This window comes from Gallus gallus, chromosome 1 (assembly GCF_016699485.2).
Source record: "Gallus gallus isolate bGalGal1 chromosome 1, bGalGal1.mat.broiler.GRCg7b, whole genome shotgun sequence".
NCBI classification, from domain to species: Eukaryota; Metazoa; Chordata; class Aves; order Galliformes; family Phasianidae; genus Gallus; species Gallus gallus.
In genome coordinates, this window is record NC_052532.1 from 107304034 (window position 1) to 107320029 (window position 15996).

General features: G+C 41.2%; 1 protein-coding gene across 3 annotated transcripts in view; it reads right to left on the reverse strand.

Moving 5' to 3' along the window:
* Positions 1–1364: 1364 nt before the first annotated feature.
* Positions 1365–15996, reverse strand: part of KCNJ6 (potassium inwardly rectifying channel subfamily J member 6) — a 161092-nt gene continuing 146460 nt past the window's right edge. For all 3 annotated transcript variants that reach the window (XM_046905684.1, XM_004934546.5, XM_015301389.4), the window contains one exon: positions 1365–4612. In XM_046905684.1, coding sequence (XP_046761640.1) covers positions 4287–4612 — 326 coding nt within the window. In that variant the 3' untranslated portion in view covers positions 1365–4286. The remainder of the gene's footprint in view (positions 4613–15996) is intronic.

A 15996-nucleotide genomic window follows, 5' to 3' on the forward strand; every position in this document is an offset into this window, starting at 1 on the left:
TTTCTTCTACTTTCCAGGAAGGCTGCTCGGGTAGGTGGTGTTCAGAACACATGAAGCCCAGACCTTGCAGGATTTGGACCACAGGAGACATGCAAGCTACTTGCATTCAGAAGCATAGGCAAAAGCTGTGGTGATGCACCTCTGCAGAAAGCAGCTGACTGCTGGACAAGGTGAGAAAAGTGAACTGTGTGCCTCCCCTAGCCTGTGGGTTGTACCTGTATCTGCCACACAACTAGGGATTGCCCTAGTCAATAAGATAGAGCCTTGTAGGGAGTGAGGAATTTTCTATTCTTTTGTTAAAAAATTATGAAAGGAATGATTCAAAATTTCTTTGGTCTAGTGAAAGAATTCAAGTATCCTTCTGACCTTGGCATGGGTGTTGGGATTCTGCTGTTATTATGGCTATGTTTGTTTCCTGGGAGATGTAGGGCGTAGACTTGAATTTCCCTGTTCTGAAGAAGGCGCTGAGTCCAGGTCTTCCCTTTCCTCAGTAGTCTAATGCCACAAAGTTGAGCAAAACAGGAACTTGTGCCCTGTTATTGAGAAGAAGATAGATTTATTCCCTGTCTTTAGGAGGCCTGAGCTGCTTCTTTACCTACAGCAGAATATGGGCAACACCAGGACTAGGCACCTCTTTGCACCAAAGCTGGGCATGTAAATCCAGAGCCTGTCATGAAGTAACTTCAAAGAGCCCGTCAAGGATTTTCCCTTTTGCAAGCACAATGTACTGCTTTATTTAACAGCTGCCTGCTGGGGACCCTTCTATGGCATAACACCTTCTTCCTCCATGTGGCAAAAGGTGCTCAGAGCTCTGCTAACTCAGGGCTGTGTAGTCCACTCTGCATGTGCTGCAGGTGTAGAGACATACAAGCTTATAGCAAGGCCATTCACAGAAGCAGACATTTAACTTTGACCACCAAAGTTACATTTGTTGGGATTTCTCATGTCAATGGCCGTAGTCTTGTAGAAGAAAGATCTATCGAGAGTGAGAAGAAACAAGAGATGACTCTGCAGTACTGTGCGTGAAGTCTATATGAATATCTGCAGCATTTTTGTTTGTAGAAGGAACTGAGTGCTGCAGTAGGTGACTGCAAGTCCACATTTATCTCTGGAGATTCTTTTGATCCTGCAAATTATAAGATACACTGAGACAAAAACATCAACATGTATTAGTGAGGTAAATGGAGATATAATGGATCTTGATAAATTATGTAGCCAATTAAATAAAAATATTGCATTACTCATGTTCCTTAAATGTGATTTGCCAACAATATTCCCATAGGGCACTGATATTTCAGAGGATACTGTTTAGGGTTAGGAGATGAAGTTCTCAGGTTGTTATAATGAAAACGCCACTCAGTATATACGGCTTGAAAATCCATTGTTAATTAACAGCATTCAATTCTTAATTGTCTTTTTACCAGTTCAATTGAAATCATTGACACAAAATACATTGGTAAACTGCTTAATCAATCATTGTAGAAAAATAGAGGTGTTTGATAGGGACATTCTAGTACAAAGTTTACGTGAAGCTTCCCCATTGAAAGCTTTGGAGGCTTCTATTTTTTTAAGCTTATGTTACAAAAATGAGATTTCATAAACTTTACAGTCCGTGCTACATGAATACCAAAGACAATAAAATACAGAAGGGGAGAGAGAAAAAGACAAACACACACACGTTAAGCTTGAAGTGCCCTATTCACAAAAATATAGCTTACACATGCGCATGCCCCAGTGGCTTAAAGTCTATTTTTTTGTGCTAAAGGACACAAAAAAGGTTTCATTAGGGCCCTGAGCTGCTGTTCTAATTAACACAAACTTTTCATAAACTGCAGCAATGAATTACGGAGGGGCCCAGTATATTCCAAGAGCAAAAAGCAGGTTTATCCTCAGAGGAATGGTTTGCTTTCAGCTCATGCACCTTTTGCCAGGACTGCAGACTGACACACATAGGCTCTTGGCTACCCACGTGCTATCGCTAGGTTCTCTGCTGCGGAACTTCTGTCTTCTAGCAGAGCTTTGAGGTGATCCTGTCTTAGAAGAGCTGGGTGACATTACGGATGGGTTGTAGTGGGTCAACAGGAGGACTTGGCTTGTTCTTGTGTTGGGGCAAATGACCAAGCTTTAGAATGTCTGCAGCAAAAGGAGTTGTATGTCATGAAACCTCAGTGTAAATAACCTTTACAGAGTTGATAGAATCAGCCATCCTGGGTGGATGGAACAAAAATCCATATTCTGAACCATTGCTTGTATCATCCTGCTCTGTGGAAGCCTTTAGAAAAGATGCTCAGAGCTGAAGCAAGACTTCCTATCCAGCTTGACCTGCCTATCCCCTTGTGTGCAAACCTTTCCCCACCCCCTGCTCTTCTTCCTTGGCATTAAGCACAGCGGGAGGACCTGCACAACTCCATGGATTAGCCACACCTGGTGAAAATTAGCAAGGGGCAGTTTTTTCAGCAAGAAATAGGTATGTACTTGAAGTGAAAGCTATATCACAGTGCAAAATTTCCACCTGCCCACTGAGTTTCTCCTGAGGGTTTTTGTTTGTTTGTTTGTTTTTAATTTTCTTTCCATTTTAGTGTAAATGTTTCTGTACAAAAGATGCTTTGGACTCCCTTCAATGTGCTCCTTCTTTCCAGAGTAGGCAGGTATAAAAGTAAAAAAAAAAAACAATAAATTAAGGCTGCAGCTTTCTTTTCCTTCACTGACAGAAATGTAGTTGTGGATGGGCCTGGGGAAAGCCAACTGAGAGCGACATGACCTGCGTTGAGCAGGCGGCACTTAGCACACACAGGCCTGGCATGACCCACAGGCTGAGAGTGGGTCGGCTCTGCTCTGGTTGCAGTCATTGCAGTGTGAGCTATGCAAGCTGTCCCTGCCCCATCAGTTCTGAAGTCATTAAGTTGGAGTGTATAGGATTTACAGTGGTTTATGGCAGCCAAGGAGCTGATGTAGAGACCCCCCTCTCCTGAGCACCGGCGGCAGGATCCGTGTGTTTTGCTGAGAAGCCCTGTTGAAGCCTGTCACCCGAGGATGGCATGTGTTTTGTGATGTTTTGGGACCCACTAAGCACCGGTGCTGCTGGCGAGTAAAATTCTTCCAATGCAGCTTCAGCTGTTTCCTTCCTGGCTGGGTAGCTGCCATCAGCACGCAACAAGACCACTCAATTTCCAGTGGCCTGTGCCGTTCATGCATCAAACCGCTTAATTGAAATCCCATGGTTTGAGTGGGGAGAAGGGAGATGTTTCCCTAGATATTGCACATAAAGGCTGATACCTCTGCATGAAACATGCTTGCTAGATTAGGAGTACGCAGGAAATTCTTGTTTGCCACAGTCTAAATTTAGGTCGAACTGCTGAGAAAATACCCAGGAATGATTTGCCTTATTTGTAAACATTTTCACAGTATATCAGTAAGTATGTTACATTTTTTCTACCCTGCCCTCTCCCAGACTTATGGCTTTTTAGAGTCAATAAAATGACCTGTTTGGGAAACAGTGAGGTACTCTAAAATAGCTGCCAGTCTGGTACACTGAAGAAGATGTCATGCACTAAAAGAGCCATAGATATAGGGGGGAAAATCAATATGACACTCTGGATATTAGAAGAGAAGTGCTTACTTAAGGGGTAGCTTGTTTTTGCATCCCAATATTTCAAGAACTCGTTTTCTAAACCTATATAAATTACACATCTATGTACATTATTTAGAAGTTCTTTACTACAGTACTTTTGTACATGCGTCGTTTATTACTAAATGTAAAGAGAAAGTAATTACATAAGGCATATGTACAGTATCGTGTTGGGGTGCAGATCCCTCTGCTCATCATCCTCTTAAAGCTGCAAGGCCCATTTTACAGAGGCTTGTCATCCAGTTTGCAAAGCTGTCCTGAAATGCATAAAAAAACCCTGGAGCCAAGGCCCATTGCTTTGATGAACATCAATTAGTCTTTCCTTTTTATTTACCTTGTTTATATTCCGGTGGCTTTTTTGTTACTTTGAGGAAACCTGGAGATCTGAACTCAGAGAAGTGCAGAGGAAGCCAGCAGTTGTTGTCAGGGTGGAGATGGAGATTCCAGTGAAAGTAATGGGTATTGCAGCTTTAACCTACATCTTAGCTTAGTCTGTGAAACTCTTGAGTTTGAACTGGGCAGGTAGATATTTCACATCTGATTTATTTTCCCAGAATTAATAGTGACAAGGAGGAAAAATAAAAGCATGTGGAAGAAATAAAAGGGGAACATAAAGGGAAAAGATAAAGAAGGTCATGTGGCCCTTACACCTCTGGTTCTACACTTTGGACTCATTCTCTAGGTTTGCCACATCACCATTTCTTTCATTTTGGTCTTCTTGATTCTTCTCTTCCTCTTCAGTTTCCAGCTCAGCATGCTGGTCCAGCTTGCTGGAAACAGACCAAGTCAGGGGCAGTTCTGCTCGGCTGGCCATCTCTGCCAGCTCTTTGGCACTGTAAACTGGGGTGTTGGTCTCATATGTTTCATGAAAACTATTGTAGTCAACTTCATAAAATCCATCCTCCAGAGTGAGGACAGGGGTGAAACGATAACCCCATAGGATCTCACTTGTAACATATGAACTTCGAGCTTGGCATGTCATTCCTGTAACAGAGAAGGAAGAATTGCTGTTATAACGACCTACTGCTTTCCCAAAACCTTAATTATTTTTTCAAATAGGCAGAGAAGTGTATCTAAAAGGACACATGCCAGAAAAGTAATAGGCTTGACCTCAGATGAGGTTGAACTTAGAAAGTAATTTTATGGTGTGTAGCCTTCTTCTATGTGTATGTATAATAGCATGCAGTACATCTGTGACCAAAGTCTTAATATTCTTTATTAAATGCAGTTCTTCTTCCTGTGTTTAATCAGTGAATGACTCACTTACTGCTGAGTCTCAGACTGCTTGTTGAGAATGTGTACGACTTCCTTTTGTCATCCTTTTGTTCCCTGAGAGATGACTTGTGTAACAAACCCACACCACCACACTCAGCAGTTGCCAAGGCTGAGGAGCTCCTGTAAAACCTTTTCTCTGTTGGAGCCAAGTCCTGAGCCCGTGATCCACAGGTTGACTTGGTTTCTCAAGGGGTTGGAGCCACCTTTTAATTACACTTCTTTGACATTTGGGCTGGTGGTCAATGTATAAACATCAGTAAAGTTCCTGGGGGATGTTGTAATAGTGTATGGGGTGGAATTTAGATTACTGGAGCTATCTTCTTTGTTACCTTCCTTTCACGGCTCTGCTGAACATCACTCTGGCAGCTGCTGTAGTGCAACAAATCTGTAAGGTACTGGATTACATTAAGAGACATGGAGATAGGCAGCCATTCCGAGTTCAAGGCCTAATTCGGGGTGTCCTCTGGCTGAAAAAAAAAATCTGGACGTGGTGGGGAGCTGTAACTTGGAGAACATGTTCCATCTGAAGCAGACAACTCAGGGAAATACAACAATAAAATATTGTTGCTCAGTAATGGAAGGGGAAACTCAGCAGACGAGGAAAAAGGTCAGGAGAAAGGAATTTATGAAGCAAATGCATATTCCCAACAGAATGTGTTTACATGGAGAGGATGTGTTCGCTTTCCTTTAATTATTTGTACATTATTGGCTACAGGTTCCTAAACAAACCTCAGTTAAATACTATATGTCAAATACTTATTAAATACTGATATATAACCTCTGGATAAGTCTCCCACACATCAGGTATTTAGAAGATAACAACAAAAGCTTTCATTTTGGGGGTACAGTGACACTCTATAGAAATGAACGTTATTTTTCTACCATATGAAGTGACATGGAGAGTTTCAGGAAGAGCAAATGTGGATAGCTTAATGTTTCTGATCTTTTTCAGGACAGTAATAACTGCTCTTGATAATTCTCCCCTCATCCTCTTGAACCTTTTCTTCAATCTCAGGTAACTCATTTCTGACAGGTGAAAGCTGCTGTTCTCGGTACTCAAACTTTTGCATTTATACTGTTGTTTACAAAATTATTTGCTGGCTTTTCCCATGCTGTGGTACTTCTCCAGTACTTCTCTCCACATCGCAGACACTCAGGAGTGGTAACTGAAGCCTTAGCATGAAAATTGCCTCGCTTTTTCTACTTGCTAGAAAAGTGAACATACTTTTGCTATGCTTACCAATCTTAACTTCTCTTTCGGTGACTGGGCTACTCAGGCCTTTGTTTTTCTTGGTTTTGCAGCACAGGTCTTGTTTGCATTTCACTTCCCAAGTAACACACAGGCAGAAATATAAAGATCTTACCATTGTACTGTTCATTTTACAGGTGTGAAGGAAGGAAGGACACCAGATGTCATATGACAAAATTGGTCATTTCCTGTACAATTTTTAGTCTAAAGGAGATCATCTTCCACACAAAATGACAGAGGAACTTGACAGCTCACATAGCACTATACAAGAGACAAATGCGCTGGATGTGCAGAACCTTCCCAAAGCACCATTTCCTTTCATGGAATTGTTAAGGTTGGAAAAGATCTCTAAGGTCATCTAGTCCAACCATCAACCCATCATCACCATGCCCGCTAATTATGTCTCTGTGCAGAATTCTGGAATGGATGTGATGTTTGATAGGACCCTCCCTGCTGCAGAGATGGTGGTATCACCAGTTTGGAGGCAGAGAGGCTGGGAGCAGCCAGTACTGATGTATTCCTGCTGTCTCAGATCCATCTCTGGTCTGGCTTCCCACCAGATCCTTTGGTATGACGAGACCAGTTACACCTGGATGGGTTGTCCTGAAGGAGCATGCCATCCCTGACACTCACGTGTTTCTAATTCCTTTGCTGGAGAAATGTAACTTTAAAATGAGCAGAAAATCTAGAGTTTTTATTAAGAAGGCAATAAGATTAAATTAAAAAATACCGAAGTGCCTTCAAAACAGTGTTACTTTCCTGTGTTCTAACCAAGCACACACTGTTCCTGCTGTTTTGCTTAGGAAACATTAATTTGACCACTGGAAAAGAAGGGAGCAATTTTCTGCAGAAGTCAAGAAGATTAATCGAAATACGCTTGAGTTACAGTTCATTAAAATCTAGCCGAATTTGAAATTTTGATCCATCTCTGCATTTTAATTTAGTCTTCCATTCCCACAGTGATTTAATACCTGTTCATTTTCCATAGCTAGACAAAATAATTTCAGAGCTGGAATGAAAGAGTCAGGACTTCTAAGGCAAACAAGTTCAAATAAAAAATAAGGATAAATCTGCCAAGGGGTATGCGTATGTGAAAGGCTTTAAGAGTTTAGATTGCTAATACAGAAAGAAGTCTCTGAGTGGACCACAGTGATTCCAGAACAAAATGTCCCGCAGTTGCAGAGACCCTTGAAGTGATTGCCAGTGAACCTGCATTCATCTGGAGGCATAACAGAGAGATTTCTGCAAGGCTATATTGCATGGGTTTACCAGCTTGTGTCTGTGCTGGCCCAGGGTTCCTCAAACTTGTTCCTTTATCATATGTTATCTAATACACACATTTTTATTTTATGTCATCGTTTTAAATTGTGCTAAAAAAAAAGTGTGGCTCTCATTGTTTGCTCTAAATTCTGAAGTTTGTGGATGAGGCTGCATCTTGTGTGAGGGTGTTTAAGACTTCAGGTTAACAAGTATTGTGTGGTTTATTCAGTAATCATGTGGTTTGCATGTAGCCAGAAATCTGCTGTACAATGGCTTTAAAAGTAACTGTGGTTTGACATTTTGACTAGTGTTTCACTTCAACTGGATCCCTTCTGGGCAGATGAAAACTGGATGGGGAGACTTTGGAGCATTAATCAGACTTCTTCAAAATTAACAGGAAAAATAGGAGACACAAATAATTCATTTTAGATTAATTAAAACTCTAACTGGAAGGAGTGATGTGTTGAAGTAGGAGCATTGCAGTCCAGTGAAGACCCTGAGACTGGATGCTCAGGCCCTGCTAAGTCCCCATGGCTGAGGGGTGTCAAGTGAAGCCAGGGTGCCTGGTGGTGACTGAAGGACAATCTCGGTTGCACGGGGCAGCTGCCAGCCCCCGTAAATCCTTGTGAGGCAGGCAGCTCCACAGCCTCCTGCTCCATCTGTCTCTGTTCCCTGGCACGCTAGAAAGGCAGAATCAGGATTAGGTTGCACCACTGTGGGGTTTATCATGCACCTGTTCATCTAGATGCATGCTGGACTTTCAATACACTGTAAGCTGATGAGACCTCTGATGGTTTCCCTTGGCTGTCTCACTCAAATAATCTTGTATATGTTGTAGCTTTCTCTTAGGTCTTACTTAATAGCAGTGTTTTGGTCTGTTTATTTTACGTTTACACAGGCTGCAGCATCATAACTGACTGTTGTTGGGCAAATTACCTCTGAAGTAAAATTAATAGCCATATCACGTTATTATGATGATGATGATTAAATTATGCTTAATGTGCAGTTAGAACTTGGTGAGCTGTAGCCACAGTCATAAAAATTGCCACTTTCTCCTGAAAGAATTGCACTGTTGCGGATACCATTTCTATGCTCTCTTGTCCCATTTCCTGGGTCAGAACTACGCAGAGTGTCCCAACTGAATTTTGGTCCTTTTTACATTACAGAAGTCAAAATAAATTTTGGGTTTTGGTGAAGGAGGTTTTTTTTTTTTTTTTTTTTTTTTTTTTTTTTTAAGTATACAAGCTAACACTGCAGCATTTTCACAGTTTTGCTTTCTAACAGGAACAAAAAGATCCTGCTGACAGTGCTGGGATTAGTTCCATGTATCTGAAATCAGACATTAGTTACTATTTTGGATAATCCCATTACCATACAGCCAATTCACCTAACATTTCATTTATTGCCTAAATGCTTATTATTCTTGTTCAACAGGTGAGGAGCTGAACAGCATGGAGCCTTGATCTGTACTGCAAAGTGAAGAGTGTCTTGTGAGCAGAAAGCAGCCTGCTAAGCAACTTTCTCTCCACCTTAAAGTTGACACACATCTGTGGCCACAAGGTATCTGTGCCAGGGTGAGGATGTTGTGTATTTATCATAGGATCATAGAATCATAGAATGGCCTGGGTTGGAAGGGACCTTTAAGATCATGCAGTTCCAACCCCCTGCTATAGGCAGGGACACCTCCCTCTAGACCAGGTTGCTCAAAGCCCACCCAGCCTGGCCATGAGCACTTCCAGAGAGGGGGCATTCATGAGTTAGGCTATAAAGGGCTATAAAGGTACATTTAAATGTACTGAGGAACATGGTTTAGTGGGAAATATTGGTGATAGGTGGATGGTTGGATTGGATGATCTTGGAGGTATTTTCCAACCTTGGTGATTCTATGATTCTATGGTCCGGCTCAGTTTCTGTGCATCCCATCAGTAATTTTTCTTGCAGCTAGAATGTGAGGTTTTATCAGGCTTATTATTTGCAAGTGCAGTCTACAAAAATGACAAAATAATTCCCTCAAGCAGTTGCTGATATGAGGGTAAGGTTACAACCCCACCTTTGACTGCCTGGAGTTAATAACAAAATTGATGACACCTCCACATTCATTACTCTTGTAAAGTTGCCCTGTGTAGTTATTTTGAGGTTACAGACTGTTCGTGCTGTCTGCTGCTATTTAGGTTTATGCTTACCACTGTCTTGCAGTGGTATAAAGATTCGGTGTGGTAACCCAGAGTGACTTGGTGTCTTTCCTCACTGCACTCTTAATTTAAGATTTCATGATCACTTACACAATGATATGTTGTGTCATGTACACTTGCCATGAATTATTTCACTCTCTGATGGGAGTAATCAAAAATAAAACACTGTCAAAATGTTAGGGGAACAAGAATCATAAAGTCAAATACATGTTTGGTCTGAAAAACTGTGGTATTCAGCTCTAGGTCAGCCTACTGCAGATTACCCATGGGAACAGCCTCCCTCAGCTTTTATGCTGTTTGGGGTAGTTTTCATGACAACAGAACATTTTATTTTCAAATTCTGCTCCTGTGATAAAAAAATGACTTGTAAGATATGTGATTAAATGAAATGGGGGAGGTTGCAATTATTGCAGCCAATTTTTGACTGCACCTTCTTGGCTGATGGTCACAATGTCACATGGATTGTAAGGTCCAATTTAATGGGGATTTCCTCTGAGGCAGGCTTCCTGCTGCACAAGATTCAGTGATGAACCAGATTCAGTCTTTGCATGGGAAGTTTGCTTCACAGTTCAGCTCGGAGTGAGATCTCAGCAACAGAAGAGTGGAGCGGCCACAGAATACAGTGGGGTGTCCCCATTTCTGGGGTGAGGAGAGTTTTGATCCTTTACATGAGTAGTGAATTTTGTACAAGGTCTCAGCTGGGAGCTGAGACTTCCAGGTGTCTGTGGGATGTTCCTAGAACACTACCCTCAGCCTCTCTTTAGCTGTAACAACCTCTTCTGAGTATTACTGTAGAGATTTCAATTTAGTTTGTCTAAAAGTTCATTTGTACAACAAGAACCTTTTAAAACCAAGCACAAACATTTTAAAATTCTCTAATCCTTGAGATTAATTTCTGTCACCTCTATAACAGCACTCATGATGAAACTACTGCTGTAGGAGTTATGAAGAAAAAGGGGATTCTGACTCACAGCATCAGAGCCAACTGTTGCACCTTACCTTGCACACAGGTCAGAAAATGAGTGAATTTTGTTTAAACACCTTAATGATGGCACCAATATCGAGGTAATTAGACGAATGTGCACTTTATCTCTTAAACTCTGGTATGGCACAGTGACTTTCTGTGCTTATGCTTGAACACTGCTCCTGTGTTTATTAAGTACTGGCAGTATGCTACAAAGAGAGATTCCTTGGTTCTAAATTCTATACGCAGTTCATCTCGGGTCAGTCAAAGGATCCTGCTTTCATTCTGACTTTTCCAAAATTGATGTATTAATAGAACATGAATTAGTATAAGATGATCATATTTTAGTCTTTTTCAAAATATTAAAAAAATGCACATATTTTTTTCAGCCAGAAGGGGATTTCAATGTCACTGAGATGATATTTTTCAATGGAAAAATGCTCCATTAGAAATATTTAACTTAGTTAATAGTTCTCCTTCCAAGAATTATGAGATGATAGGATATCTTGATTTGCAAGAGTCCCGCAAGGATCAGTGAGTACATGAAATTGACTTCACTGAATGTTTTGTACCTAATTCCTTGCTTTCTGGTTACATGTAGCTTAGTCTGAGGAAGGTAGAAAAGCTTATCCCACTCAATCTCCAAATGTGCTGCCATTTTTAGCTACAGTGCCCCTGTACATTCTCAATAAACAGCTTCTCATAGAGACAGTACAATTACTATTCAGCCAATATTTAACCTTCATTTAGCCTTATATTCAGGCCATGCCCAGCAAATCAAGCTTCCTGATGTGTATGAATTTAAATCATTTTTTCAGCTGTGCTTTTTCAAATGGACGATGATTGCATTTTTTTCTGCTGACTAAATCTGGGAAATTCAGTATATCAAACAATGCAGCATCTGACCATAGGGAGAAACGCATTGCAGAGATGGCTCTCGAGTTCTCCCTTCTGATCTGCCCTCATGAGGCCCCATCTGTAGTACTGAGTCCAGGCCTGGGGGCCCCAGCACAAGGAAGATGTAAAGGTGTTGGGTCCAGAAGAGTGCCACAAAGATGATCAGAGAGCTGGAGCACCTCTCGTGTGAAGATGCCCCATCCCTGGAGGTGCTCAAGGTCAGGTTGGATGGGGCCCTGGGTAGCCTGAACTGGTGGAGGCAGCCCTCCACCAGGGGATGGGGCTAGGTGAGCTTTGAGGTCCCTTCCAACCAAAAATAGTCTATGATTCCATGAGCGAGGAGATCCCACTGAAGCATTATCCCACCAGCATGTTATGATACCATGCCACAGATGGTTACCTGCGGCATGGCCTCAGGCTGGGAGATGCAAAAGGGAGCTTCTCTTCCTCTAAGAACTCCGAGTCCCCTGCTCTCACCTCTCAAAGGGCTCTGCAGGAAAAGCTAGATTTGGAAACAGGAAGCTGAAGAAGCCACTGTCTGAGCTGTTGCATTACTCATCTTGGGGAACAAAGAGGTAGACTAGCTCATGTTCCTCACTGTTCTGGAAAGATCCAAAAGCTGAATGAGTTCACCTCCTCAACAGCTGGTTCCTGTCTCTCCACCCCTTGCTGGGGAGGTAGGAAATGGAAATAGGATGGATATGAACCCCAGGAACGAAAATAAAAATGCATCTTTTAACTCTTCAGAGTCCAAAGTTTGATAAAACCCCACCCATTTTTGAAAACTCTAGCTTTTATGTGCAATTTCATAAAATCTGCTTATTCTCCAAAACATTCAGGCTAATGCTGCAAGGTGCAACATCACAGACATACTTGAAGCAAGCATCCTGGGGCAATGCCTGGGGATGGCATTGGGCAGAGCTGAATGTTCTGTGGGCTGCCTGCTGAGAATGTGGATCCTCATGCATTGATCTCAGAAAGTGGGAAAAGCATTATTTATGTCAAAACTCTTTCAAGGTTGTGTCCTTTAAGACATATAAACAGGGAGGCAACACTTTGTGGAAAAATATAGCTGACTGCTGTATTGGCTCTATGCTAAACAATGCATAGCCTATGAAACACCCTCAAGGAATGTGTATTTAGCACACAATAGTAACTGGGACTGAGAACGGACCAAGACATGTTTGGGCATTGCTGAAATCCCACATCACCATTATGCCAAGTGATGGCTGGGAAAAATAATAATAAAACCTACAGTAAGAATGATGACTTCTGTGAAAACAACATTTTTATAATGGCTTGTACCTGCTGCACATTTGTGCTGCCATGCCTGCAAGACAAGAATTTTGTTGAAATGCACGTGAACCTTCTCACCTCTTGCAACACAGACTTCTTAAACATAATTTCAGTTTACATGTCTGAATGTTTTTTTTTGTTTCTCTTCTTAGAATGGTACTTAAAAAAGAATAGAACATCCACTCTTTGCTCTGTGCTAAAGATTAGTGACTTAGAGCTTTTTATAAAAATGTCACATTTTACTGTGGAAATGTTTCTGAACCCAGAATTACAGACAAAACAGCGTGAGCACGCAGCTTGGCATGCTGTAAAATGTAGGAAACAAGAAAGATCACTAGCTTTTTGACAGCAAAATATGAGTCACCCACAAAGTATTTGGTGGCTGTTTCTAGATTTGTGGCTAATGGCATTGCTGAAGCCTGGTTTAGCTGTTGTGAAGCAGGAGGAGGAGATGAAAGAGACGTTGGGGTAAAGCACTTGTTCCTGCCAGGCAGATGCTGGTGAGATGTGATGTCTGTAAATGCATCATTAAAAAAAAAAAAGCAGCAGAAATTAATGATGTTCTATCCAAAATCGCCTGGATTTTTGATAAGCAATGAAATTTGCTGGTAGGATTTACTGGGTGGTTTTGTAACAGTGCATCCTTTTAGGTGGGCTGGAAAATAAGCTAAACATGGGTAGGTGGTACTTGCTTTTAGCAGAGACAGCTTGAAGAAATCAATTTCCTAAAAATATCTCAGTTTCAGAGATGGTAATTTCGATTTATATTTTACCACAAAGAGCCCCAAGAGGACTTGTACAGATTCAGAGGTGCTCAGTGGCTTTCAGAAGAAAGCTCTGGCTCTTGACAGCACCACTGGAACTGTCATACGTACGGTTTGGGACAGATGGGAACAGGGATGTGAGGAATAGAGAGTTGGAATGGTCCTGCTCTGTACTCTGATTAACAACAGCACAACCACTTTCTCATTCTTACAGTAAGTAAGCAAGCAACTAATGAGCAAATGTGTCTGCTTTGGGAGGAGGAAGAGAAACACCCGAGTTAGTGTTGTTAATACGGACCTTCATTTACACCATGGTCCTTTATATAGGGTGTTAATATGGTCCATTCATTTACACCATGGGAGAGAATTAAAGCAATCAAATAATTGTTAGTGCTATTATTTAGGACGGGTTACCTCCTTTATAAAAATCTTTTACAGGGAAATTGTTAAATAAATTAACCTTAAAAATTAACCTGTCATAATGACGATTTTTAATTAAAGTCTAAATTAGTTGTATGGATTCTGTTGTTAGCATTATCATAACAAAGGAACCAACGAATCCCTGACTGAAAGCAGCCCAGATTTTTGATGAACTTTTGCTGTTCTTTGCCCTTCTGGCTGTTATTTGAAGAAAATCATCTGTGCTGTTAAAATCCTCCCACTGAATCTCAAGTGCGTTTTGATTTTCTTCTATTTTTTCTTCAGTTCATAGGATGAGACTTAAGATAAGTTGATGCTTTCAGGTTAATAATGTCGGATATCTGTCAACTTTAGCAGCATATTTTGAAATGCAGTCCTGAGCAAAAACTGGCTGCCTTAGGGAATGAGATGCAAAATCTTTCACTTCTGAAGCACTGCTTAATATTCAAGTTGTGTCAAAACCTGTATCCATATTTTAGCAGTGTGGCATCCTGTCTTGTAATAGGTGCTATTAATGTACCTGCTAGAAGATCAATAATCATTTTAGAAAAATTAATATTTCATTTGGTTTTAATTGACTTTGGTTTTGTTTGAGATGGCAAGGATGGAGCTGAATCAGATCTTTAATTACTGCTGAGAAGCAATGAGTCCAATAAAGGAGGACAGCAGCAGTAAAACTGGGATTTTAGGGAAGCTTCGGTACTACTCTCCTGATACTTTTATTCTGGGAAAAAAACCAGAAGCCATACATTTCAGGCTCTAGGGTTTTCAATCTCGCACTTTCCTCAGTGCCTGAATTCATTTAAAAGGATTTTTTAAAAAAGCAGAACCCAGCAAAAGGGTATTTTGCTCCATTCCCTGTTCATGCGTTTTAAATATTTAAACTAACTGTCTCTGAGTGAGGCATAGACAGATCAATCCTTGTGCCATGTCTGATTTTGGGGCAAATATTTCAAACTAATGATGGAGTATGAAAAATGTAGTTTCTTTGACTTTCATACCTCATTTATGGAAGAAACGGAGAGTCCTTAGGACTTTCTACCGCCACAAAAATTCTCCATAGTCTAAAGAATATTTATCTAAGCTGGTGAGAAAAGTTAGTTGTGTTAGCACAGAAAAATTACTGAGCTTGAGAAGACGTGGCTAGGAATGGGATAAGCTGTCTGAGTAAGTAAGGAGAAGATGGTGTTTGAGCCAAAAATTGTGCAGCTCCCAGAGGAGAGGTACCTAAGATCCTGCAGGGGAGGATCAAACACAGTGAAGGGGCTTTTGAAGCACCTAGTCTAATGGCCTGCATAACTTCATATGGTCCTACTGAGGGGTTAATTTTTGTTTAACGTTGAGGTTAGGCTTGGTGTTGAGGAAAGATGCTAAGCTTTTTCTGTGAGAACAATGTTTGCAAAGCACATCTTTGGCAAGGAGTGCTTGTCTCAGGATGCTGTGCTGCTGTGTGAAAGCTGATAGGAACGGAGAGGATGGGCTATTGCAGCCCTCCCTGATCATGGGTATGTGAATGCTTTCTGCTTTACCTCTGTGGGTTGTTTCATTCCTCTCTAGCAGTCATGAGGTGGCACTCTCTTACCAGAAGAGATAGCTCACAAGGATTATGTTGTATGCATATATCTAAATGAAGAAAAACAAGAAATGCCTGGAAGATGCTGTTAAGAGGTTATTGCTGAAGATCTTTTTGAAATGTTTGGGCAGGCAGGCAGCTGACGTACCAGCAGGATGGCGTGTGTTTGTGGCAGGAATGTAGTAGTTGGAGGAGGAATCTTGCTAACTTCTAGTTGAGCTAGAGGTTAGCAGCCTACTCGATTTTCTTCTGACTCCCATGTAGATTTGAGGCATTTCTGTGCGCCAGCTGCAGACTATATTCTTCTTCATGACAAGCGCAATTACACAGTCTCTTTCTTGCAGCTTTTTTTACTGCTGCCAGACCACTGCTAATTTGGAGCACTTTACTGATATATGGTTTGTATAATGAATGCTTGGCTGAAACTGGACATCCTTCACTCTGATAATGCCCTGCCTCTCAAAAAAATAAGCTAGAA